This window comes from Podarcis vaucheri (genome assembly GCF_965113315.1).
Source record: "Podarcis vaucheri genome assembly, chromosome: 2".
NCBI classification, from domain to species: Eukaryota; Metazoa; Chordata; class Lepidosauria; order Squamata; family Lacertidae; genus Podarcis; species Podarcis vaucheri.
Window position 1 is genome coordinate 38,223,826 of NC_138760.1, and position 27,746 is coordinate 38,251,571.

At 44.1% G+C, this 27,746-nt stretch overlaps 1 protein-coding gene and 1 long non-coding RNA gene across 2 annotated transcripts; one reads left to right on the forward strand and one right to left on the reverse strand.

Moving 5' to 3' along the window:
- The first annotated feature begins 617 nt into the window (after nucleotides 1-617).
- Nucleotides 618-14,093, forward strand: LOC309525734. The gene is made up of 3 exons (XR_014216518.1): nucleotides 618-1,113; nucleotides 5,010-5,215; nucleotides 13,838-14,093. It is a non-coding gene; the product is annotated as an uncharacterized lncRNA (long non-coding RNA).
- Nucleotides 9,883-27,109, reverse strand: FADS6 (fatty acid desaturase 6). Its single transcript, XM_082211105.1, has 7 exons — nucleotides 26,964-27,109; nucleotides 21,438-21,969; nucleotides 19,346-19,512; nucleotides 16,367-16,547; nucleotides 14,100-14,287; nucleotides 12,690-12,869; nucleotides 9,883-11,155 (listed from the first exon to the last, which is right to left on the reverse strand). Exons 1-7 carry the CDS (start codon nucleotides 27,006-27,008, stop codon nucleotides 11,006-11,008), a joined length of 1,443 nt encoding a protein of 480 aa, XP_082067231.1. The 5' UTR covers nucleotides 27,009-27,109; the 3' UTR covers nucleotides 9,883-11,005.
- Between the last annotated feature and the right edge of the window lie 637 nt (nucleotides 27,110-27,746).

A 27,746-nucleotide genomic window follows, 5' to 3' on the forward strand; every position in this document is an offset into this window, starting at 1 on the left:
GGCCCTCTGGCTAGTTAATGATTAATACAGCCTCTTTCCTCTTCCATTGCTTTCTACCTTAACATTAGCTAGATAAGTGTGCTGCTAAGGGGAGCCGCCAGGCGTTAGAAATGTTTAGACTGGATCACTGGTGTAAATGATAGAGGACCTTGGTGTGACACCTGAGGATGCCAAGCTGTAAGAGTTACTTGTCTAGTAATATAAACTAAATTAAAGTTAAAGCCATGGTTTTCCCAGTAGTGATGTATGGAAGGGAGAGCTGGACCATAAAGAAGGCTGATCGCCGAAGAATTGATGCTTTTGAATTATGGTGCTGGAGGAGACTCTTGAGAGTCCCATGGACTGCAAGAAGATCAAACGTATCCATTCTTAAGGAAATCAGCCCTGAGTGCTCACTGGAAGGACAGATCGTGAAGCTGAGGCTCCAATACTTTGGCCACCTCATGAGAAGAGAAGACTCCCTGGAAAAGACCCTGATGTTGTGAAAGATGGAGGGCGCAAGGAGAAGGGGACGACAGAGGACGAGATGGTTGGACAGTGTTCTCGAAACTGCAAACATGAGTCTGACCAAACTGCGGGAGGCAGTGGAAGACAGGAGTGCCTAGCGTGCTCTGGTCCATGGGGCCATGAAGAGTCGGACACAACTAAACAACTAAACAAAAACAACAATATAAACTAAATAGTGCCTTCTGAATTGGGTGCAAAATGCTGTACGATCACAATCAGTCTCATAAAACTTTTAACATTATATAACCTTTATAGTGTCAAACAGGAAACATTACATTTTTGTTCCCCCATTCCGCCTTCAGGATGTATGCATGTTTCTCTCCCATTCCTCATTTTACCTTGATAAAATCCTTGTGAGATTAATTAGTCTGAGAGATGGTGGTTGGTTCAAGGTTATTCAATGAGTTTCATGGCCAAGCGAGGGATTTGAAGTTGGGTCTCCCCCATCCTTGTCTGACACACTGATTTTTCCATAGACTCACTAGCTCTGCACATCAAATGTTAATGATAAAACTGAAGGTCGAGATACAGCTGGAATCTTTTCTGGTCAACAACCCTTTATGGATGCTAATCTGAGGCATTGCTGTTCCACAGTAATCTGGAACAGTACTATGTTGTTGTTTAGTCGTTTAGTCGTGTCCGACTCTTCGTGACCCCATGGACCAGAGCACGCCAGGCACTTCTGTCCTCCACTGCCTCCCGCAGTTTGATCAAACTCATGCTAGTAGCTTCAAGAACACCATCCAACCATCTCATTCTCTGTCGTCCCCTTCTCCTTGTGCCCTCCATCTTTCCCAACATCAGGGTCTTTTCCAGGGAGTCTTCTCTTCTCATGAGGTGGCCAAAGTATTGGAGCCTCAGCTTCACGATCTGTCCTTCCAGTGAGCGCTCAGGGCTGATTTCCTTCAGAATGGAGAGGTTTGATCTTCTTGCAGTCCATGGGACTCTCAAGAGTCTCCTCCAGCACCATAATTCAAAAGCATCAATTCTTCGGCGATCAGCCTTCTTTATGGTCCAGCTCTCACTTCCATACATCACTACTGGGAAGACCATGGCTTTTACTATACGGACCTTTGTTGGCAAGGTGATATCTCTGCTTTTTAAGATGTTGTCTAGGTTTGCCATCGCCTTTCTCCCAAGGAGCAGGCGTCTTTTAATTTCGTGACTGCTGTCACCATCTGCACTGATCATGGAGCCCAAGAAAGTAAAATCTCTCACTGCCTCCATTTCTTCCCCATCTATTTGCCAGGAGGTGATGGGCCCAGTGGCCATGATCTTCGTTTTTTTGATGTTGAGCTTCAGACCATATTTTGCGCTCTCCTCTTTCACCCTCATTAACAGGTTCTTTAATTCCTCTTCACTTTCTGCCATCAAGGTTGTGTCATCTGCATATCTGAGGTTGTTGATATTTCTTCCGGCAATCTTAATTCCGGCTTGGGATTCATCCAGCCCAGCCTTTCGCATGATGAATTCTGCATATAAGTTAAATAAGCAGGGAGACAATATACAGCCTTGCCGTACTCCTTTCCCAATTTGGAACCAATCAGTTGTTCCATATCCAGTTCTAACTGTAGCTTCTTGTCCCACATAGAGATTTCGCAGGAGACAGATGAGGTGATCAGGCACTCCCATTTCTTTAAGAACTTGCCATAGTTTGCTGTGGTCAGCACAGTCAAAGGCTTTTGCATAGTCAATGAAGCAGAAGTAGATGTCTTTCTGGAACTCTCTAGCTTTCTCCATAATCCAGCGCATGTTTGCAATTTGGTCTCTGGTTCCTCTGCCTCTTCTAAATCCAGCTTGCACTTCTGGGAGTTCTCGGTCCACATACTGCTTGAGCCTTCCTTGTAGAATTTTAAGCATAACCTTGCTAGCATGTGAAATGAGTGAAATTGTGCGGTAGTTGGAGCATTCTTTGGCACTGCCTTTCTTTGGGATTGGGATGTAGACTGATCTTTTCCAATCCTCTGGCCACTGCTGAGTTTTCCAAACTTGCTGGCATATTGAGTGTAGCACCTTAACAGCATCATCTTTTAAAATTTTAAACAGTTCAGCTGGAATACCATTACTTCCACTGGCCTTGTTATTTGCAGTGCTTTCTAAGGCCCATTTGACTTCACTCTCCAGGATGTCTGGCTCAAGGTCAGCAACCACACTACCTGGGGTGTACGAGACATCCATATCTTTCTGGTATAATTCCTCTGTGTATTCTTGCCACCTCTTCTTGATGTCTTCTGCTTCAGTTAGATCTTTACCACTTTTGTCCTTTATTATGGTAATCTTTGTACGAAATGTTCCTTTCATATTTCCGATTTTCTTGAACAGATCTCTGGTTCTTCCCATTCTGTTGCTTTCCTCTATTTCTTTGCATTGCTCGTTTAAGAAGGCCTTCTTGTCTCTCCTTGCTATTCTTTGGAAATCTGCATTCAATTTCCTGTGTCTTTCACTATCTCCCTCGCATTTTGCTTGCCTTCTCTCCCCCGCTATTTGTAAGGCCTCGTTGGACAGCCACTTTGCTTTCTTGCATTTCTTTTTCATTGGGATGGTTTTAGTTGCTGCCTCCTGTATAATGTTGCGAGCCTCCACCCATAGTTCTTCAGGCACTCTGTCCAGCAAATCTAAATCCTTAAACCTGTTCCTCACTTCCACTGTGTATTCATAAGGGATTTGGTTTAGATTGTATCTTACCTGTCCAGTGGTTTTTCCTACTTTCTTCAGTTTAAGCTTGAATTTTGCTATAAGGAGCTGATGATCTGAGCCACAGTCAGCTCCAGGTTTTGTTTTTGCTGACTGTATAGAGCTTCTCCATCTTTGGCTGCAGAGAATATAATCAATCTGATTTCGATGTTGCCCATCTGGGGATGTCCATGTGTAGAGTCGTCTCTTGTGTTGTTGGAAAAGCGTGTTTGTGATGACCAGCTTGTTCTCTTGACAGAACTCTATTAGCCTTTGCCCTGCTTCGTTTTGATCTCCAAGGCCAAACTTGCCAGTTGTTCCTTTTATCTCTTGATTCCCTACTTTAGCATTCCAATCCCCTATAATGAGTAGAACATCCTTCTTTGGTGTCACTTCTATAAGGTCTTGTAAGTCTTCATAGAATTGGTCAATTTCAGTTTCTTCAGCACCAGTAGTTGGTGCATAAACTTGGATTACTGTGATGTTAAAAGGTCTGCCTTGGATTCGTATCGAGATCATTCTATCATTTTTGAGACTGCATCCCAGTACAGCTTTCGCCACTCTTTTGTTGACTATGAGTGCCACTCCATTTCTCTTACGGGTTTCTTGCCCACAGTAGTAGATATGATAGTCATCTGAACTGAATTCGCCCATTCCCGTCCATTTTAGCTCACTGATGCCCAGGATGTCAATATTTATTCTTGCCATCTCATTTTTGACCACATCCAACTTACCCAGGTTCATGGTTCTTACATTCCAGGTTCCTATGCAATATTTTTCTTTACAGCATTGGACTTTCCTTTCGCTTCCAAGCATATCCACAACTGAGCGTCCTTTCGGCTTTGGCCCAGCCGCTTCATCAGCTCTGGATCTACTTGTACTTGTCCTCCGCTCTTCCCCAGTAGCATGTTGGACACCTTCCGACCTGAGGGGCTCATCTTCCAGTGTCATAACTTTTATATGCCTGTTGTCTTTGTCCATGGAGTTTTCTTGGCAGGGATACTGGAGTGGCTTGCCGGTTCCTACTCCAGGTGGATCACGTTTGGTCAAAACTCTCCACTATGACCTGTTCATCTTGGGTGCCCTGCTCGGCGTAGTTCATAGCTTCTCTGAGTTCTTCAAGCCCCTTCGCCACGGCAAGGCAGTGATCCATGAAGGGGGAACAGTACTATAGCTTGGTTCAAAACAGAACTTAATATACTCCAGTCACCATCCGCACAGCAACCCTGCCCCCACCCCCAAAAGCAGAGAAGAACAAATGAAGGGGCCACTAACCTGTTGGTAGTTATGCATGTAATTCTACAGCCAACCACCTACAAGAATTAAAAACAAAAATTAATACAACAACAACAAAGATAGGACAAGAGCAGTGGAGCAGGGCAAGAGCAACTAGAGCCAGGGCCTTCTCGGCTGCAGCTCCAAACTGGTGGAATGCTCTGTCAAAAGAGACTAGGGCCCTGCGGGACCTGACATCTTTCCGCAGGGCCTGCAAGACAGAGTTGTTCCGCCAGGCCTTTGGTCAGGGCGCAGCCTGACTCCCTCCTCTGGCAACCTGCACATAATTCTGCATAATTGGTTGCCATCAATTTGATTTAATTAATTTTATAATGAAATATTTTTTAGATTGTGTGATTATTTGACTGATTATTTGATTGTTGTTAGCCGCCCTGAGCCCGGCTTTGGCTGGGGAGGGCGGGATATAAATAAAATTTATTATTATTATTATTATTATTATCTCCTAAGTCCTAATGCTGAGCTATGTGGAAATGTTTGCAAAGATGTTTCCTGGCTCTTAAGAAATCAGGGGAACATTCCTTTTTCATACTGAGCCTCATTGGAAAGCAGAATACTATTTATTACTTTGAAAGTTTCTTCCCAGCTCAGTTCAACAGGGCCAAGCCCTCGCCCCCAGTTGAACACAATAGGACTTCGTGTACATAGGGTTACGTTTGCACTGTAAATCATGTTGTTTCCAAAGAGGTATCCAGCCTGATTCCGTGCATGTTTAGTTGGAAAGAAGTCCATTTACTTTCAAGTAAGTAGCATTCTCTGTGATACTGCAGTATTCGCTCAATATTCAAGTTGACAAAATCATATACATATCAACACACTAGACTTATTGTCTATCCCGTTGTCTATTCCTTTTTTTACAAATGAATATACTCTTATTATTGTATATTTCTTTACATTTTATCTAATACATTCCTATATCAATATGTGCTCTTAGTCTTATTTCTCAACTCAGTCTCACTCCAACGTCAATCAAATGCTATAGCGAACCTTTACTGTATTTTTGAACATGTTTTATATCTATCCCACTTTTCCATAAATTTTTGTTTTAAATTGTCTCAGCCTATTTGTTAACTGCGCCATTTGTTTTTTCTCTTTGTTCTTTTTTTGTTTGTTTCATTTTCTTTCTAGGTATATAAAATTTGTATATAATTTCTGTATACATGTTGGAAATTATATTATAGTAAGTCCTGTAATGTAATATGACATTGTTTACCGATGTAATATAAGAATGTTAACAAAAAAATAAAATGCAAATACAAAAACAAAAAAAATCAAGTTGACATAGCTGTTGTCCTGCCCCCAAATCTGGCTTCCTTAGTCACAGCTACCTCTTTTCTTCTTCTTCTTTTTTGTCATCAGTTACATGTTGAAGGTTTTTTTGTTCCCAGGACAAACCATGCCTTTAGAAGTCTATTTTTATTAAAGACCTTGAAGCCATAAATAAATACTTCCTAAAAGGTCTGCTAGATAAGCCACTCACAGAAAGAAAAAACAAGGCTATATTTATCTGCCTAAAATAGACCATATTTTCCCTTTGATCTTCTCTTGAAGTCATTGATCTGCAAAATTGCCAATTATTCAAGATTTCAGCATGAATGATGGGAAATGTGCCCCAGCACAAATGTTGCTAGTCCTGTCTGTTCTCCCTTAATTTAATAGCCAAGAAGAGCATAAAAGCATGGCCTAGGTTTACTTCAAGACAAGCTGTTGCAATCCACTATTTGTTATGCCACAATATGTGGGTTTTTACAACACTGAGTACAATGCAAAAATTATATTCATTATAATTTCTAGTGTGTTCTGATTTCTCACTAAACTGATACAGCGGTACCTCGGGTTACATATGCTTCAGGTTGCAGACTCCGCTAACCCAGAAATAGTACCTCGGGTTAAGAACTTTGCTTCAGGATGAGAACAGAAATCGTGCTCCGGCGGCGCGGCAGCAGTGGGAGGCCCCATTAGCTAAAGTGGTGCTTCAGTTTCAGGTTAAGAACGGACCTCCAGAACAAATTAAGTTCTTAACCTGAGGTACCACTGTACACAGTTGTCTAGTATTGAATCCTTCATGGCACTTCCTCAGTAACATATTGTAATAAAAAGAGTTTCCATGAAGTTGGGATAAAGGGCAACACAAAATGGCCCCGTGTGGCGGCTTCCTGAGGAGGATGAGCAAGATCTACTGCCTCTGAACTTGGAGGGGATGTAATAATACAGAGCCATTGATGTGTAAAAAAACCCAAACCCATTTTAAAGCCATCCCTGTTTGTGGCTATTGCCAGATCTTGTGACAGCATATTCTGCAGTTTGGCCATGCACTGTGTGAAGATGTCTGTCCTTTGTCTGTCCTGATCTCCCATCATTCAGCTTTTGTTGGATGACCCCCAAGTTTTGGCACAGTGGTACCTCGGGTTAAGTACTTAATTCGTTCTGGAGTTCCGTTCTTAACCTGAAACTGTTCTTAACCTGAAGCACCACTTTAGCTAATGGGGCCTCCTGCTGCTGCCACGCTGCCGGAGCCAGCATTATAAAAGAGGAAGAAAAACTGACCCACTTCCTCCACACCATTGTTCTAGAAACTTCTTGTAATGTCCTCCCTTACTCAGTAGAATCAGAGATGGAAGGGACCATGTGGGTCATCTAGCCCAACCCCCTACAATGCAGGATTATTATTATTATTATTATTTGCCCAAGGTGGGGCTTAAACCCACAACTCTGAGATTAAGAGTCTCATGCTCTGCCAACTGAACTATCCTAGATTAGATCCTATTTTTGGTAAACTAAAAAGCTGCAGATGTTTGTAACCTTTTGTCTGGGGTGTTGCTCTTGCCCCCCTGATAATTTTGGCTGCTCTTTCTCTGCAGCTTTCCCAGCTCTTAAATCTAAACCATGTCTGTCTAGACAAGCCTCATTTCGTGAAACAGCCAGTTGGGATATTCTGGGGCCTTACAAAGCAAAGCACCAAGAGCATAGTCTTCTCCTGTTTGTTCTCCATGTCTGGTAGTCATTTAAACAGCATAAGAAGCTGAAGGTTTATTATCCATTTAGAGTCTTTCTATACTAGTCCCCCCCCCCCCGACTCCATATCACTTTAGTCATCAGAGTGGTTCATAAACATTGCATTTATAGGTGCATGATATTGACCCACCGCAATGGCAGTTCTTCTGCCATATATCCATGCAAGCACTGAATAAGATACTTTCTGAATATCCTGCTGGCCTGAGACCATTCTCCTGAAGTGAGAGGGACTAGCTGATTTTTTAAGCGATGTGTTTCGAATGCTGGGTCCTGTGATAGTTAAAACCATGGCTTATAGCCATTGGTAGACTTAGCCTTCATAAACGTGCCTAATCCAGTTCAAGAAGGCTTCCAAACCAGCAGCTACCATCACATTTTGTGGTAGTAAATTCCACAAGTTAATATATGTGCATTGTGTGAAGCATTTTATCCTGTCAGCTGTGAGCCTATTGCCAATCAGCTTCATTGAATGGCTGCCCCATTCTCATAGCATGAGAGAATATTTATTTCACCCATTTTATCCGCTCTGTACCCAATTTTGTAAACTCCTTAATGATAGCAAATTAATTATATGAGCAAGTTCCTTGGATCCCCATTCAACCTGCAGATGTTGGCTAAGTATGCAATCTGATGCATACTTATCTGTGGTTAAACTCCACTGGTTTGAATGGGATTATGAGTGGACATGGATAGGATCGCACTGCTAATCTCTGTGTGGTGATACCATAGAGAGGGGCATTATTTTCAGTAGCAAGCAAATTTTGCTTAAAAACTTCACCTGCATGCTGTCAATATGATCTTACTGCAATAGCAACCACTGTGTATATGAACTGTATAGCTAAGCTTTATTCTGAACAAGATCAGAGCTTGTCAAACATGATTGTTTCTGAACTGAGCTGTAATTATGCCAGCAGCATGTGGCATTGGGATTAACCTCTTCACACAATCTGAAATGGTATCGAAATAAATCTCAGTTTAATCCTCCTCTCCCCCCCCCCCGCCCCTTAATTTTGCTGCCTTTGGATTGGGGGGCACTGTGGTCTTCGTAAACCAGGGAGGAAATTCATCATGATGATTAATCAAGCCTTTAATGAACAAATAGAGAGGAATGGATGGGAAATTAGACCAGCAAAATCCACCCTTGTCAGCCAGTTCAGGATTATTCCCTACGCAGTGCTTGCTTCTACTCTGAAATGATAATGCCTTACTTTCAGTTGGTGGCTATTAAGTAGAAGTTGAAGAAAATGTATTGTTTTGAAAATATTGTGATGAATACTCAGATTTTTTAAAAATCAGGCTAACAAAAGGCCAACAAATGACCTTTCAGACATTTGTTGGAGTATGACTCCCACCATCCCTGACCATTGGGCTTTGCTGATTAGGGATAATGGGAGCTGGAGTCCCAGCAAAATCTGAAGGGCCGCAGGTTCTGTATCTCTGGCTTCCAAGAACATTCAGGTTTCTCTTCTACTTCTAAAACTTCTTGTTCTTGTGGCATACTGCTTAATTTGCCATGATTTATTTGCTGGTCAACAGTGAAAACATTGTAAATCGATAGTTGCAAAATTCTGAGTTTCCAGACATAAGACAGGTGAACCATTATCCGTGACTTCTTGTATTATCTTATATTCCATCCTTTCAGCACTCACCTTTTTACATTCCACTCTTGTCCTCCATGGTGTAGGAGCTCCGGAAGTGGTGTGATAGCTATAACTATGGTTTGCCATTTCAGATATCACAGAATAATAGAAATGTTGTAGTTAGGATTCCTTAACCATGCCTTGACATCATGTCTGACTTGTGCCTATGTATCAGTCATTAAGGAATTGTATTACATGCTTGATACGTTGTTGGGGGGGTTATATTCTTGCTATAATAATCCATGAAATCCATCAAATCATGGATATGTAACGGAGCCTAGTTGGCTGTCTTATTGAAAAAAATGTCACTTTAAAGTTTAGTAATACTAAATTTGGAATGTTGGAGCAGCATCAGCGATTTCAATATCCTGACTACATCTGGGTCTCTGCAATAGCTCATACCATGTTCCACCCACCCAGTCATCTTCCCTTCCTGCCTCTGCTACCTGCGACCTTGCTGGTGATACTCAGTGGTGGAGAACCCTCTCCGGCACCCAGGGCCGCGACTTGCGCAGTCCATATGGGATGCAACTCATGTGTGACAGCATCCCATATGGAGGGCACGTGTGAGCAGCAGCCCGGATGGATGCCGCATGAGCATGCGCCCTCGGCCGCTCTACAGCTGGGGGGAGGCAGGGGCCATCTTGTCACCCCTCCCAGAGTGGCACCCGGGGTGACCCGCCCCCTCCTTCCTACACCCCTGGTGATGCTCCACATTCTTTCAAAAGAAAAGAAATTAGGCAAGGCACAGATGTAAAATTGCATTACCAGTTTTATCTCAAGAACGCAAGTTCTCCATCACAGGAAATTTTTTTTTTGGGGGGGGGAGCTAATATAAGAATTCATTTTCTTCCTACCTCCTCCTCCCCCCATTGCATAATAATTTCCACAGCAGCAGTCTTTAATATAGGCTCCCCCCCCCCCAACAACATTCTTGTTAAGAAGTCTGCCACCCAAGGTGGTTGTGTTGCCCCGGCTTATGGGCTGTCATCATTTGCAGAGGTAACTTCCATTTTGGCAGTTCTGGAAATTTGCCTTCAAGGCCCATCAATCATTCCATGGAGAAGTATCACCTTTTCAATTGTCCTAGATTGGAGGCTTGACAAAGTGATTTAGCTAAGTTTAACAAAGTCCCTGAGTTATCCTGTCTGCACTGGGACAGGAGTCAACTTGATCTTTCATGTATTACTTTCCCCCTTGCAGACAGAACCTTCACACACTTCATGTCTGTTGTAATGTATGGAAAGCAGTATGACATTTCCTCTGTTGTGGATTCATAAATCAGCATCAGTCTGATCTGAGCCATACACCAAAGTTGGGCGGGGCAATACCACTCAACCATCTTGCTGTGTGCAAGTGTTTCCTGCCATGAACGTTACATCTGTTTGAGGGGCAGCGGGGGAAATAACGCATGAATCAGCCCTTACAGCAGGAGTGGCAAACCTGTGGCTCTCCATTTGTTGCTGAAACATAACTCTCATCAGCCCCAGCAAACATGGTCAGGGATGATGGAAACTCTAATATAGCAATGTCTTGACTGGAGGGTCTGCAGGTTCATCATCCCTACTCTATAATTCATGGGAAGGATGCATCAAAGTTGTCGGTGAGCAAAATTAAAAGAGAGCGGGGAGGGGAGTCAAAGTATTAAAAATATCTCTTGTATAGGAGCAACTGATCTCCCCTTTGACTCATCACTGAGCAGATGCAGTTTCTTATCCAAAAGGTCATCTACTTGTCCATATGGAAGATATTAAAGACATGCTGGTGTTCCTCTTGATAGCTTGATCCAGTTCCTAATCTGAATTCTAAATTTCTTGATTCTGGGAAAGAGCAGTCTTGCCTTAGGTTTATAATAGCTGTGTGTCCTAGAAGAGTTGTCACTGAATCCCAACAAGTTCAGAAATGGGTGGCGCGTGGACCATCAGTTCTTCATATTTGGCCAGGAACAACTTCAGGCGGGACCAATAAGAATCCTCATTGTATGTCAACTTCTTCTCTTTAAAGTACCGGGAAACAATTGGCTTGATCTAAAAGGGAAAGCCAGCATTAATTAGCATTACTAGTGATTACTAATATTTCCAGCAGTTAGGATAGCCCCTAGACTAAATCCCTCTTGGGCCCTCATTTGCCAGCTGCAGAAGCAAAAGAGGGGTGTGGTTAAACAGCATGCCCTTCAACATTTCTCCAATGAAAATAGGGACATCTTATTCAATAAACTGAGGGACGCGGGTGGCGCTGTGGGTTAAACCACTGAGCCTAGGACTTGCCAACGAGAAGGTTGGTGGTTCGAATCCCCGTGACTGGGTGAGCTCCCGTTGCTCCGTCCCTACTCCTGCCAACCTAGCAGTTCGAAAGCACGTCAAAGTGCAGGTAGATAAATAGGTACCGCTCTGGCGGGAAGGTAAACGGTGTTTCCGTGCGCTGCTCTGGTTTGCCAGAAGCACCTTAGTCATGTTGGCCACATGACCCGGAAGCTGTACGCCGGCTCCCTCATGACTGGACCTAATGGTCAGGGGTCCCTTTACCTTTATTAATTATTATTATTACTATTACTATTATTATTATTTTGTTTATATCTAGCCCATCTGACTGGGTTGCCCCAGCCACTCTAGGTAGCTTCCAACATATATAAAAACATCATAAAACATTAAAAAACTTCCCTATACAGAGCTGTCTTTGGATGGCTTGGGGGGTCGCATAAAAACATACCCTCCAATGTTTCTCTGATGAAAATAGGAACACTCTAAGGAAAAGTGGGAAATTTCAGCATCAAATCAGAAACTGGGACAGCTTCTGAAAATCCTGGACTGTCCCTGGAAAACAGGGACACTTGGAGTGTCTGGAACAGTCCTCATGCCACAGATATTTGGCAAGTGGCTGGGGGGGGTGTCCTCCACTTCCATTACAAAGCAGCCCCAGCTCCAGCAAAACTCTTTGCTGTAGACCTGAGTTAAAGGCTCAGGCCCCAAGTATCTGAACAACCACATCCTTCCCTACAACCCCTCTCAACTGTTAAGATTGGTGGGAAGGTGGGTGCTTAGTATTTCTGCTGCCCTCAAAACTAATGTGAGGTGGTGGCCTGGAAGCCAGCATTCCTTGTGACAGCCCCTAAATTGTGGGATTCCCATGGCACCAAGGTTTGTCCAGCATCTTCACTGTACAGCTTCCATTGGATGCAGAAGACACTCCTCTTTACCCTGGTCTTTTATAGCCGAGAATGTAAAAATATACCTGTCTCTGCCTTCCGATTTAAACTGCATGGGTTTCTTATTTAAATTGTATTAGTTAGTTGCTTATAAAAATTATTTTTATCTGATTTTAAAATTAGATGGCTGCATTGTTGTAACCTCCTTATGGTGAGGAGTGGGTAAGGAAACCTATAATGGATAGAATAAATGCAATTTCTTCTATCCCCAGAGATGTTGTGACCTTGACCTCCCATGAATTCACTTCCTTCTTAAAACCACCAGACATGCCCCCTTCTCCTTACTCATTCCACATTCAATAGACACTCCTGCCTTCTAAAGACCCAGCACGTCCATCCGCCACCCAACTTCGCACCTTCAGGCACATGTTATCAGAAAGTGCTGGGAAGAGATGATGCTCCACGTGGCAGCTGATGATCGAGTGCCCAAAGGACCAGTCCAGCAGGGGATTCCGAGGCAGGTTCAGAACACCACAGCTCATCATGTGAATCCGTTTGGGCTTTTTGTCAGCTGCGAACATTGGCAGGCCAATATGCTACGAGACAAAACCAGAAAGAGCTAGCTGCTGATGATCCTTCCTAAGAACTCGAGAGGAAGCTTAGCTACAGAAGGAAGCATCTGAATAATAGCAATAAATCATGTTTCCAGATACATCGCAGTGAGCCCCACTCTATGGTGGAGAAACAGTAACTCACTCAGAAATGGAACAGACCCAGAATTCTGCATTAAGTAATTCGCAACCTGCATAAAGGCAGGGATGGGGAATCAATTTTATTTAGTTCACATAAACCTAGAATTTGTATGTTCTGAAACAACGTGCAAACTGAAATGCAAGCAAGATTTTCAAATTCACACTTCTCTAAATTCTGCAATACTGTACAGTTTATAGCATCACAAAAAATATAAATAATTCACTTTCCAGGGGAAATGTGGCATAAAAACGCATATATTAGTGAGATTAATAGCAAAAAAAAATTATTAACGTATAGAGGGGAAATCTTGCAAAAACACGTACATCAAGCAAGACTTCATTCAACAATCTGTATATTAGGAGAAATGCATGCTAACATTCTATTTTTTGTGAGGACTTCTTTTCAACCAAGTAAATAGTAATGCAGCAATGTAGGGAACTGAACTTAAGATGGGGGAAAAGAGAAACTGTAAGAAACCTAAATGGACAGATTCATCCATCTATATACAAAAGATCACATCAAGTATGGATGCTGTCAAATATCTGATGCAGCCTAATTCCATGTTTACTTGCAATATTGCATCATGTGTACTTGGAAGTGAGTTTATTTATGCAGCCTAATTCCATGTTTACTTGCAATATTGCATCATGTGTACTTGGAAGTGAGTTTCTTTATAAACTACATTATTCTTAATTGAGTGCACAGGATTGCAGCCAAAATGCACACTTTTAGAGAGGCATCTCTATATGTGTGTTTGTGTTTGTGTAGTTAAATATGCAACCAGTGTTTCATTGTTCCATTTCCTTTGCAGGTTTTGCAATATCCCATCTTTTAATCTACTTACAGCTCAGTCCTGTGCATCCCCATTCAGAAGCTGGTTTTGCTGAGTTCAGTGGGAGTTCGCGCGCGTGTGTGTGTGTGTGTAGGATTGCAGCCTAAACATGTCAACAGTGGGAAAGAATAAAGCATTTGCCAAATATGTTGGATGTTTCGAGTCACACGGCCTATTGCTGCGAGACCATCAATTAGTTAAACAGCAAGAGAGCCCTTGATACGGAGTTGGTAGCATTTACCTGGAAGATATTAACATGGATGTAAGGGTGAGAAAGGAGAGCTCTTGTGACCAGCATGCAACTGAGAGCGGACCACATGGACTGGAAACCTGAAATGTTGATCAGCAGCCAGTAATGGGAGTACAGGCCAACAAACATGCAACAGAGCGTCCGGATGGCCGTCTTCAATTCAACTTCTTTGAGCAAGCCTGTGGAATCAAGAATCTGTGAATGTAGCAGCTCTCAGGGCTCCTTCCCTAAGCTGCTACACCATCGGTGGGAAGTCATATTTCTGAGCGGCGCCTGAAGCTCTGCCTCATGTGGGGCAGTTTGCAGCAAGGCTCCATTCCTCATCCTTCTCCCTGCTAATACTACAGCAACAGTCATTCTATTTTTGAAGCATTTCTATATAGCCAAGCAGTGGTGTTAGGAAAGGGGGTGTTCAGCTCTTTTTCCTCATCACATTTCCCTAATGGCCTCCTTCTTGGGAGCTCTGTGGCATGGGAAGATATAGGTACAGCATCTGTGTGTGTTTGGGGGGGGGGAAGAGAATTTAGAGTGGGGAAATAGTTCAGGTAAGATCAGTGGCTTGCTTAGGCTCCACTCGCCACAGAAAAACGCATCACCAAAAAAGTAGCCAATGGAAGATGCAGTTCTGTGCAGAATTAGCTTCTGCTCACTTATGTAGGTGCAAATTTAGAAATACTTGCTATAATCGAAAGAGAAATAAAACATACCTCACTTCACACAAGATTATTGTTAAATATTTGACTGAAAACTAGGAAAAGGTGTGGATTTTGTTGAGTGGCATCGAGGTACTCCCCAGTAAAACTAGTTTTGGTAGAATGTGGTGAATGGTTTTATTCTGCACTCAAGGTCCGCCTGCCTGATCACAGTATTTGAGGTCAGGAGTATTTGAGGTCAGGTGAGACTGGCTTAGCAGGTTTCTCCCCTCTAATGTGTGGAATGGCCTGTTTGCTTGCTTCAAATAGCTGGAACTATGTTCTACAGGCCTCTTTCTCAGCCTGTGAGCACACTTGATTCAAATTAAGTAGGTGGGACTGGTTAAACAGATGTTCTTGTCTAATGGAAGTGGATTAGACTAGCATACTACATCTGAACCCCTGGAACATGAGTTGAGAAACCTGTGGGTCATGGACTTTCTAAAGTAAACCAAACGTAATTATTGCTTTTAATCTTTAACTGGTATGATGAATACCTCCTACAACTTTTTGTTTTCTTGACGTAACGCTATAAAAATAAATAAATAAATAAATAAATAATTTATACCCCGCCCATCTGACTTCCCCAGCCACTCTGGGCTGCTGCGTTGATACTTGGATCTGAAATGCTCAAGTCTTACATTTGAATGCTTGGGAACCACTTTTGTGCAGCAGATCCAGTGACAGTTCACCACAAGGCGACGGTTCACCACAAGGTGTGGGCCTGTGATTCCCAGGCAAGCTGTAATAGTCGCTCATAATTGCTCCCTGTATGAGCACCTTGTGGCAAACAGTCACCGGATCTGCTACCAGGATCAGTGAAGGCAAAGACGCTCTGAAATTCGCTTAGTCTAAATAAGAAATAATACTTTTACGATATGTATCAATAATGATCCAAGTCTATGCCATCAATCCCCACATTTACAAACCCCAGGTAGGCAAAATTCAAGCTTAGCCATTCCACTTTGGCACTTGCCAAAACAGACTTCGTATCGAATAATTTTTCTCATGATATTGACCTATGAGTATTTTTAGTACTGCTTGTAAAACTGTACGCTTTTAAAACAATATTGCAATATCCTGCGATCCATTGGTGGTGTTCTTAGATTCCCATAAACAAAAACAGCGAATTGCTTTGTAAGTACTATAAATATTTCAACAAATGATTCCACGTTGATAGAAGCATTAAGTGCATTTTTGCTTTGATGCCTCATGTACTGGTTATAAAATAAGCACAAACTTGCAGTTAAAATGCATGAAACCTATGGCTGCCAAAGACCTAAGGTCCAAAACTCATGCGACAGTAAAAAGATGAGTCACACCACACCAAGTGAATTTCGATTGGCGGGTTGTCATACCAAAAAGGTTTGGAACCGCAAGAGTAGCATATCTTTGGTCCTTCCCCATCTTCTTACTCTGAGGCAAAGAATAAATGCTACACATACTGTGAGATACAATGACCAAAAATATCTCGATTTAAATCACCTTCTACATGAAGATACTTAAAATTGTCTAGGATAAGCGTTATATTTGAAAAGTAACAGGATCCAGAGGAGAGCAACGTACCAATGGCTACCAAAGGGGTGAGGATGGGCACTGCGATGGGTGCAATGAACATGTAAACATAGCGGTTCAGGAAGGGAAGCTTCCACGTGCTAGAGTCTCCCAGGCCGATGACATTTGTGTAAGCGTGGTGGATTTTCACATGGTTGTAGGACCCCTGTTCTGCCGTGAAAGCAGAGCAAACCTGGGACAGAAAGAAATGGTAAATAAAGGAACGCTGCCTGCTCATGTATGTAGCACATATGCATCCAGGGCTCTCGGAAGTGACAGTATTACAGAATTTCACATAAGGTTGCAAGCCTTGTAAGCTCAGTATTGGTCAACAAGACCTACTAGGCGGTACCGTATTAGCCCAAATATAAGCCACACTTTTTTTCCTCCAAATTCTGATCGTGAAAAGTTAAAGTGCGGCTTATACAGTATTTGGAACCTTACACCGCCAGCAAAACAGAACAGCTCCCACCCCCTGGAAGTGTGGCCGGCCGCCACTCCAAAGCCTTCCCCGAGCTGTCGGAACAAAGGTGGGGAGTCATACCACTTTGCTGGCAGCCTTCCCCCCCCCCGTACCCCTTATCTCTGGCAGCTTAAGGGAGGCTTTGGAACGGCGGGTGGGCTGTGCGCCTTTGCCCCAGGCTCCCCTCTGGGGAGGGGGAGCTGCACCGCTTTGCTGGTGCCCACCCTTTTATCCGTCCACTCGAAGGCGGCTTTGGAGCAGCCATTCACAAGCCTCCCCTGACCCACCAGAGATAAGGGGGGGAAGGTTGCCAACAAAGCGGCGTGACCCCCCCCCACCGCTCTGAGAGCAGCCCGGGAGCGAGGGAAAATGGTGCGCAGCCCGCCCACCGCGGCTTATATTCAGGGTTCCCCCCTCCAGTTTTATAGGTGTGGCTTATATTCGGGTGCGGCTTATATTCGGGCCAATACGGTAAGTTTTAGAACACTGCTGTTTGGTGGTGAATGCTCAAATTACTTAATTCAGTGTAGCCTCCCTGACTCAAATGGGGCTATGTTAGAATGTGTAGTTTCACAACTGGGTCCATAACACAACAATTCATCTGTTTGTACCACCCAAATGTCAAACTACACATTACACAGAAATACATGGAAACGTAGCTTGTAAGCCTGTTTTGAAGAGAAAGGACTACTTGGAGAGGGGGAATGTCATTTGAGAGCACAGAAGCGGCTGCTGGGGAAGGAAATTTCATTCTTTCACTTCTCATTACTTTCCTGTTCCGGATTGCTCCTGAAAAACACAATCCTATGCATGTCATCTCAGAGGCTTAACATTGCAGCCTAAGTGACTTTCTTCACCTGCAGAGTTACACACATGTGTGCAAATATGCATTAAAGATCATACCCCAGACCCTCCCCTAGACTCTTTTTTTTTTTAGTCCAGGTTATCCCAATTTCCATTTCATATAAGACTCTGAAATTTGAATAAATTCATTTTGCAAAATGAAAGGGCAAGGTTGGCTGTTAATTTGTTTTATACTCAATCTGAATCAGGCAGTTCGGAATTTCCTCACTTGTAATCTGATTTTGACATCTTTCAATTAGGGCAACTTTTTCTCTAAAGCTTTGCCAGTTTCAGCCACAACTTGAGTGGAGCTGAAGTTTCACAGACTCCACAGACTCACCTTTAAGAGCCACTCCTTGAATCTTGCTACCCAGGATTTGTGAGAAAGCATTTAGCAATCCCTTTGCGAGGTGTGCAGTGTTGATGTGGCCTAAAGGTTATAAAAGACTGATGCTTTGTATGTTGACTGTGCTGCTGGTGCCCTGCCACTCTCCATTTCCAACACAAGATAGGAAAACGATGGACATAATGATGGAAAGAACTTCTTTCAAGGGAAAGATTTCTATATTCAATGTACCCCTTTTTCAGAGCAACCTTTCAAGAAAATGGGAGCTTTTTCAGATTTCTCAATTTTTATCTGACCCTAAACAAATATTATTTCCCGCTTTCCTGAGGCTAAGACAGCGTGGGAAACAAATATGGGGTCATATCCATGGAGTAAAATGTGGCACGTGAACCCCCTGACCACATTCTCCACTAATCTACAAGAGAACTCTCAAGTTCGTTCATTGGTGGTTTTATGTGCCAGTTCAAATGGTCCACATTCAGGGCAATGGTAATGCTTCGTGTTGGCAGAAATGCAACAAAAGACAAGCTTTTATTGGATCTGTCCAGTATTAAAGCAAGTGGTCGTGCAGATTGTCCTTAGAGGAGATAGAGCAACACTGGACCCCGTTACGTTTATTATCTGTATTACATGGAGGAAAATGCTGGTGCTGTTTGTAAACCCCTAATCATTTATTTCATGGTGAAATAAGGTAAAGGTAAAGGGACCCCTGACCATTAGGTCCAGTGGTGACCGACTTTGGGGTTGCGGCGCTCATCTAGCTTTATTGGCCAAGGGAGCCGGCGTACAGCTTCCGGGTCATGTGGCCAGCATGACTAAGCCGCTTCTAGCAAAACCAGAGCAGTGCATGGAAACACCACTTACCTTCCCGCCGGAGTGGTACCTATTGATCTACTTGCACTTTGACGTGCTTTCGAACTGCTAGGTTGACAGGAGCAGGGACCGAGCAACGGGAGCTCACCCCGTTGCAGGGATTCAAACCACCGACCTTCTGATTGGCAAGTCCTAGGCATCAATTACTTTAGATAACTGTTGCAATATGTAGTTTACCCCTCATGAAGCTGCAATTCCCAGCATAAACTGCAGTTCCTAGGATCCTTTTTCTTCAGGGGTGCTTTAAATGTAAAGTTTATGTAAATGTAAAACGTGCTTTTAACGTAAAAGGAGGGGGCAACTGCAGCTGAAGAAATAGCCTCACACTGAGACACACACACACAGAGAGAGAGAGAGAGAGCTTTCCACTCTCTGCCTCTAAAATAAAAGGGGGGAATGAGTTGATACGAGTCAAACCTCTTTGCATTCTCTCACGGAACAGGAGCTGCTGGAAGCGAAAACGCACCTCAAGGAAGAATACGGCCCATATTTTCCCCCAGGACTTGGACTCCGCCAGAGCGTTGTGGGTAGCCAGGTGGCTCCCCTTCACAGTGAGGGTTTGATGTACCACACCCAAGGTGGCAATGCCCAACAGGAAAGGGAACAGATTGTCAGAACGCAGAAGCAGGAACCCTAGGGAGAGAGAGGAGACATTTAGAACCTTTTGCTAGAGGTAATCAAGGGACCTGGAAGGTCCATGGGTCCTAACCAGCTCTATCATGATAGCAACAAGGACCTTAGAATTATTTGGGCTCGGCTCATAGCTAGAAGGGAGGTTGATCATACTCTCTGGTAGTCAGACAACTCAGGACACTTGTGAAGATCAGGGTCACACCTGTACTGTACATTTAAAGCACATGACGTCTCTTAACAAATCCCAAGAACTGCAGTTTGTTAAGAGTGCTGGGAAGGACAGCTCTGTGAGAAGTAACTGACCCTTCTCAGAATTCTTTAGAGTAAGCCATTTCCTTTAAATGTATGGTGTGAATATGATCCAAACTGGTCTGCTTTTTGGAGTTTAATGAAGCCTGGACACTTTGAATTGAGGGCTGCCCAAAAGTGGTTTGTTTTGGGGTGGGTCTTTTTTTACCATAGCCATGTGGTGTTTTTCTGTTTGTTTGTTTGTTTGTTTCGTTTTTCTTTTTTGAAGGCCCAAATAGGCATTAAAATGAGAGGCAGAGCTTTTGCAACTCAGTGTCATGTGGGTGATGTCACTGTGCCATATTTTGCCCTGCCCCACGTCACTGGCAGGGTCAGGATAAGGCATGGCACCAATGATGCTGTGCCACATGTTCTAACTCAACATTACAGGAAATGGGACGAGACCAAAAAACAAAAATGAAAACCAGCAGCAACAACTTCCATGTCTATCAAGATGGTCTAGTTCAGGGTTTCCCAGACTTAGGTCTCCAGCTGTTGTTGGACTACAACTCCCATCATCCCTAACTAGCAGGACCAGTGGTCAGGGATGGTGGGAACTATAGTCCAAAAACAGCTGGGGACCCAAGTTTGGGAAACACTGTTCTTGTTGGACCTTCAAATGCACTCAGTTAAGTCGATGCGAAAGAACCACAGATACATTGTTCTGTTCCATTCTGGAATGGTTTAAGGCATATTTATCTGTTTTTGTTGTAACCCACCATGGGACCTCATGTTGAAGGAGGGATAATAAATAATTGCCAGCTGGGACAGATATGAGGGAGAACATCCTCCAGACTCTTCAGCTGGCTTAGGAATAATTTGGTCAAATACATCCCAAAAATTAAACTCCCAGAGAGAGTGTCTCTCTCCCCTGTAAATAACCCCATACCACCTGGGGACTCCATTACTGACTTTACTGTTAGATAGCACTGATTTTATTATGCGGGATGACTAACCACCAGGGGGTCAGGCTGCACAGCAAAATAGTGACTGATCTGAAATTCACCAGATTATCTCTATAAAAGCACCTGCCAATATCAATGCAGATTTCCAAAACCACTGCAGTCATGTTCACTGTGACTTGCTGTGTTCTTGCTTGATACCATTTGCAACATGCCCACTGAGCTAGGCTGGAGAGCTCCTCCACAAATAAGTTTCAATGGGGAATATCTCAAGATGATTTATGATAACATCAGTACAGTGTTCCACTGACTCACTTTTCAGTGTGGAAAAGCTCCACCATCCTTTTCTGTTGCATAGTCCAGGGACTATGTGGCCATAAGTGGCAAAATGAAATAGTAGCCCCACCCCCAACCCCATGCTTAGGAGTGCAGCGCAAGGACGTTAACGTACTCCATGCTGTGAGGGTCAAAGACAAGTCCCAGGGCATTCTAACCATCCCATCTCTCAGCAGTCAAGCAGATGCCCCAGAGAAGTCTCTGTGCAGGGTAAGACTGGACAATGCCCATGCCTTGGTAGCTCAGCAGTTGGCAACCTATGCTTTCCCTTCTTTGACCACATCACAGGGCTTACTTTAAGGTGTAATAGCACCTGTCAAGAATCACAGGACTCCCCGGCCTTCCTCCCATCCCACCCCACCCCGCAAGTTCAATGAGCCCCTGAGGCATTCTCCTTACCTACTGGCAGGGAGAGAAGGCTCAAAGCGATGATTGTGCCATCGATGCCATGCCTCTCCCACCAGCTGCTGCTCTTCACCACGTCCTGCACCATCTCCGAGAGCTCCCGCATCATGGAGTCCTCAGACCTCTTCCCTCCGGTTGGCTCCAGTTCCTCCTTGGCTGATCTTTTTAATATGCCCATCTTGTTTCCTTTGCCTAGGCCTGAATCGCCTTGGGGGCCCCTTAGGCTTTGTTCTTCTGAAATCTCCTCTTCCGAAGGGCCTTCTCTTCTGGAGCCATTTGGCAGCTGTCGCTTGGCACCTGCGCCCTCTTGGCTTGGGGCGACCCCTTGTCCTAGCCTCCTCTCACCTTCATCCTGGCAACCGTTCCCCTTTTCCAGCGCCACCCCAAGGCTTAAAGGAGACGCTCCCTGCAGAGGTCCTCCACCAGTCACATCTGCTGCCTTGGGCTGCTCCTCTTTCCTTCTCTCTGGGCACCATTCCTGGTTGTCCTTCATCAGCATCTCACCCTGCCGTGGCTCCATTCTTCCCTGCAGAGCACAGGACACTGCAGAGTGAGAGCCAATGTCCTGGGGCTTCCGCAGGATCAAATAACAAGCATGGCTGTCCCAGCAGGAAGGGCAGAGAGAGAGAGAGAGAGAGAGAGAGAGAGAGAGAGAGAGGGATAGAGAGAGACAGCAGAGAAATGCAGGTGGCCTTCTTGGCAGAAATGCCACAGTGTGCAGTCAGAAATGCTCACTGGGCTGTAAGCTCATGTTGCTTCGCTCTAGCCTGGAGATGTTGGCCCCAGTCCCATCCCTAGGCTCTGCCCAGTTTATCAGCCTCTGCTCTGGCAGCTTCCGCCACTCCCATTCTGCTTGTGTCTCCATCCCAATGGGGCCGTGTCCCTTGCCCTTGGCTCTCTCTGTCATTAAGAACAGCTTGTTCAGGCAGGAACAGTGCTGCTGCGCTCACCATTGCCGGAGGACATGGGAAGGGCAGGGCAGCGAGTATCTTTGAAAAAAGGAGCGCGGAGCTCTGCTGGAGGCAAATAGGAAAAGCGAGAGAAGAGGCAGACTGCAAGAGAGAGACCCAGGTCCATCACATCCCAGTCTTAAAGGGCCATCCCTCATATTAAAGCAGGACACCCTTCAAACATTCCTGGATCTGCAGTTTTAAAAGTATATTCTAAATGCTTACAGCTCTCCATCTGTGTGTAGCACAGATGAATGTGCAGTTTTGCGAATGTGAGGAGAGGGGGTCACAGTTGGAAGAGTTTATTATGAACGTGGATTACTATTGTATTATTTTTCGGTATTCAGCAGAACCCTCATTACTCCAACCTGATTTGTGTCTTCCTTCATAATAGAAAACCTGTGTTAGTGTAAACAGCTTTTTCATTTATCTTCTTAGCATAAGCCTTTGCCACAATAGCTCAGGGGATTTATTTAAAGGGCTGCCGTGCCAGTTCTGAAGAACTAAAAAATGAATTTAAAAAATCAACTCCTCGCAAATCATGAGACTTTATAAATGCCAGTTATAAATGTTGGGAAATTATTTGTATTGGCCCACAGATATGGCCAATATTAAAGGATACGAGTAGATTTCTTTCCGTGTGTGTGTGTGTGTGTGTGTGTGTGTAGGCATATTTAAAATAAGCTAGTACCTAAACACAAACATATACACACAGAGAGAAGAAAGCACTATAAAATTCATATTAGTTTCCTGATCTCTGGCCAGGACCACTAATATTTTTTGCTGTCCTTTGACCTCTTTCTCACAAAAGTTGTTTTTATTTATTATTTTAAAACAAACAGTTGAGTAGCCTAGGGCTGCCATACATCCGGTTTCCCCAGGACATTAATGGGACTTAAAAGGCAGAATTGACGTCCGGGGAAGATTTGCAAAAGGTGGTGGTTTGTCCTGGGTCTTAGGCAAGTCAATAGAAAAATTCTGGGGGTTTTTTTTTTTGGTGTCTTTGTAAACAGTTTGGGTGTTTCCTTAAAAAAAGCTCAACAACCTTCAGGATGTCCTGGTTTTTACTTTTGGAAATATGGCAACCCTAGAGTAGCCTAAACCTATAAGAGAGTCAGTGTTGCATAGTGGATTAGGACCTGGAAGACTAGGGTTCAAATCCCCACTCAGCCATACAGCTCACTGGGTCACCTTGGGCTGGTCACTGCCTCCCAGGGTTGTTGTCAGGATTGAATGGGTATAGGGAGAACCACATATTCCACCTTGAACACCTCGGAGACAAAAGTGTGATGTGAATGTAATAAAGAAATAAATGAGCTGTTTGGAACAGGGAGAGGAATCATGAAATTTGCCAGAACAGATTATGGGGAAAGGGTTACCTTTTTGTTTTTAATGTCCCTGCTTCTGTGCCTTTTAGCTGCAGCCTGGCACACACACAAATTGAGCTGGTGAAATTATGTATTTTGTGTTTTTATATTGTGATTTTATGTTGTGAACTGCCCTGAGACTTGCGGGTATAGGGCAGTATACAAATAATAATAATAATAATAATAATAATAATAATAATACAGACCCTCCAAGTGTCCCTATTTTCCAGGGATGTAGCACTTTTATAGAAGTCATTCCGGTTTTTTATTTAATTCCATAATGTCCTGCTTTTCTTTAGGATGTCCATATTTTCATCGGAGAATTGTTGGAGGGTACGGAGTTATCTGACCCCTGAGCCATCTGAAGGCAGCCCTATATTAGGGAAGTTTTTTTAAAAATGTATAATGCCTTATTATGTTTCTTATATATGTTGGAAGTCGCCCTGAGTGGCAAAGCAGTCAGATGGGTGGGGTATAAAGAATAAAATAAATTAATTATTGTTTTTGTTGTTGTTGAATAGGACGTCCCTATTTTCATCAGAGAAATGTTGGAGGGTATGGTACTAATAGTAGAAAGTGGGGGGAACAGCTTCACCTGTTAAATGTCTGCCTGACGGACTGCTGTTAAAGGCACAGGAGGAGAGCCAGTTAAATAGCTGGAAACTCAAATTGCAGGCTATACCACATAGGCCACAGGGAGAGGAAAGGAAGACAAGATGAGTTGGGGGAGAAAAGATTTGGGTGGGAGTGGGAGAGAAAGGAAGGGGGTCAGAGTAAAAAAGAAGACAGATGTAGGCAGTGGAAACAGCAAAGGCGGCAAAGAGAAACACAAGCCGTGTATTTAGGCCGGCAGATATTGTTTCAGTTTCCCAAGATAAGCTGAGCAGGGTGTATGTAGGACGGGCATGTACTGAGACTATTAAAACTATTTGAGGGGGCAGTAGGGAGAAATGGGAAGGCTAGTTTGGTGTATTAGAATATTGCATGCTCAGATGCTATGAAGATTGTGTGTGTGTGTTTCAGGCCAAGCGAAAGGACAAAAGCTGCCAAACAGGACCGGCTCAATACATTTTGCTGCCTGAGGCAGAAGACAAGATGGCGCCTCCTCCCCATTCCACCTACATAAACTGACTGGACTGGCAGTGCAATCTTACCTCTGCCCTGGCAATAGGAGTTCCAGGAGAGGTATGTGACACACACACGTGACTTCTAGAAGTCAGGGAATGGCTTGGGAACTCAGGAGACGAAGCCAGGGGAGCTGCTGCTACTGCTGCCACCCAGTATGTGCTGCATGAGCCAGTTGCCTCACTTTGCCCAATGGTAGGGCCAGTCTCAGTGTCAAATGCCTGATAATGTGTAATCTGTCAGCTTCCAGGCAGAATTCCCAGAAGTAATGTTATTTTATTGATTGATTGCAAAAGAAAAATAAAATAAAAACATCAAAGTGGTTAAGAAAAAGATAAATCAATAAAATCAAAACCCTACTTTTAAACACACAAAAATTAAAATATTAAAACAGGTTAAAATCACTTCAACTTTCTAAGCATCTGGGTAGGCTTGTCGAAACAATGTTTTTTAGCAACTGCCTGCATGATTTCAATAGGCAGGGAGTTCCGCAGTGTAAGTGCTGCCACACTCAACAATCAAGTTCTTACAGATGTGGCATCTGTAGCAGTGTCAATTCTGCTGATTGAAGTGGTCGAGTGGGCACATATGGGGCAAGGCTATGTTACAGGTAGATATTAAATAGTACTAGAAATAAGATACCCCCCTGCGGCACCCCATAATGTAGCCACCAGGGAACAAAAAGGCACTCACCCAAAGCTCCTCTCGGGACTTGGTTGTGAAAGTAGGATTGGAAACATGGTATGATACAGTGCCCCAAATTTCCATTCCCCAGAGGAGATCCAGGAGAATACCATGATCAATGGTATCAAAAGCTGATAAGAGATCAAGAATCAAAAGAAAAGCGGCCATCCCCGTGTCCCACTCTGTGCATCAGGGAGACCAAGGCTGGCTCAGTTCCGTGGCCAGGCCTGAACTCAGATTGGAGTGGCTCTAAATAATCTGTGTCCTCCAAGAACACCGGCTGCTGCCCCACCACAGCCCCCCACCACTTTCACCACAAAAAGGGTATGTGCAACTTCTCAATAGTTATTCCAGTCCAAAGGGCCCAGAGCCAGTTTACTTAGAAGTGCCTCCACCACTTTCAATGCAGCAGGGACCAGCCCCTCACGCAGTGAAGCGTTAACCCAACCCAGTTATCCACCATCAGTTCGCCCTCCTAAATTCTAATGAAGATGTGGTGTTAAAAAAAACACAACTTCCTTTCACTTTTAAGGAAAAGGATCTCCCTCCCTCCCTCCCTCCCTCTCGTGTGTGTGTGTGTGTTTCATATACAGGGCCAGCACCCAGCATAATCAGCAAAATGCCAGGGCCCTGGGGCACCCCACTGTAGCTAATGTGGTTCAGCTGGGCAGTGGCTGAAAACAGTGGAGCTCCAAGTTTGCTTGGTGGGTGGGGGGTGAATACCGTCATCTTCTTAACCAGGGGCCAGTAAACTTTTTCAGCAGGGGGCTGGTCTACTGTCCCTCACACCTTGTGGGGGGCCAGACTATATTTTGAAAATCATAATAATAATGAACAAATTCCTATGCCCCCCAGATAACCCAGAGATGCATTTTAAATAAAAGCACACATTCTACTCGTGTAAAAACACACTGATTCCCAGACCATCCGTGGGCTGGATTTAGAAGGCGATTGGGCCAGATCCAGCCCTCGGGCCTTAGTTTGCCTACCCATGCTCTTAACAATAATGGCGGCAGCACCCCTGAGTTAGGGGTACGGTAGGGTAGGGCTGGTTTTAACATAGGGATTCTGGTCAGTTGATGTATCCCAACTGGACCCAGAGTTCCACATGGCACCGCCATAACCAGGCCACCTCCCTGTATTCTGCCAGGAATTTCCCTCTCAAAGAAAATAGCACCTTCTAAGCAGGAATTTTCTTCAGTTAATGCGGAAGGGAAAGGAAGGCTTAACCACCACCCTTTCCACACCTACTGGCATGCAGAGAAATTATCAGAGAAAGACACACACACGCACACACACACACACACACACAAACAAACACAAACACACCCCTCCAGCTGATGTTATTTTCATTTTTAAAAACCTGTAAATTAAATGCGAAGCTAACATCTTACCTGGTTTGGTCTCAGAAACATACAACATGTTGTAACCCACAGCATAAGTTCTGCATGTCAGGTGACACCCACCCACTGAGGAATTAATCATCTCTGGGAATTTGTTACATAACCATGTGACACCCATCCAAACAACTGCAGGCCATTGCTCAAATGTGATGCAATGCTAGCACGTTGCAGGATTTCTGGGGAAACCTGTCTGAACCGGTTCTTTTCTAATGACGGGGAATTCAAATTATTAGCTGCTATATATACAGGCTGCTCCTCTTATAGTCCATTGGCTCTTCCGTGGTATAAATTAGGACTGTGCATCATCAGTACTCTGATCTGATCTGGGGCCCAATCAAGCGCTTGGGATCAGATCTGAACCAGTTTTGGGCCAACCTAGATCTGGGCCCCAATTCAACTCTATCCATGCAACCCTAATGTTTAATGAGGATTTTAAACCTTAATTACACACGCAGTCAGGAGAGGGTGCTGCTTTGCCAACACACTGCCTGCCTCTGTCTAGGCGCAGCTGGTGCCTTGTATCCGGGAGTTGTATCACACCTCTTCCTATAGGCCCAGCCAGCCTTGCTTCATTTCCATCCTGACAGAGCCCCACAGAGCCTGGGGCTCTGAGCTTCATGGGGGGCACACTGGGACTGCCCAAGAAGGAGGAAGCCGCAGGGTGAAGGGGTGGGGTGGGGGAAACACTGTCCTTGCCGTGGTAATATTGCCACTGCTTCTTACTCCTCATCTTTGGCTACTTCTGCACCTGAGAAGGCAGTGAATGGGGTTGGT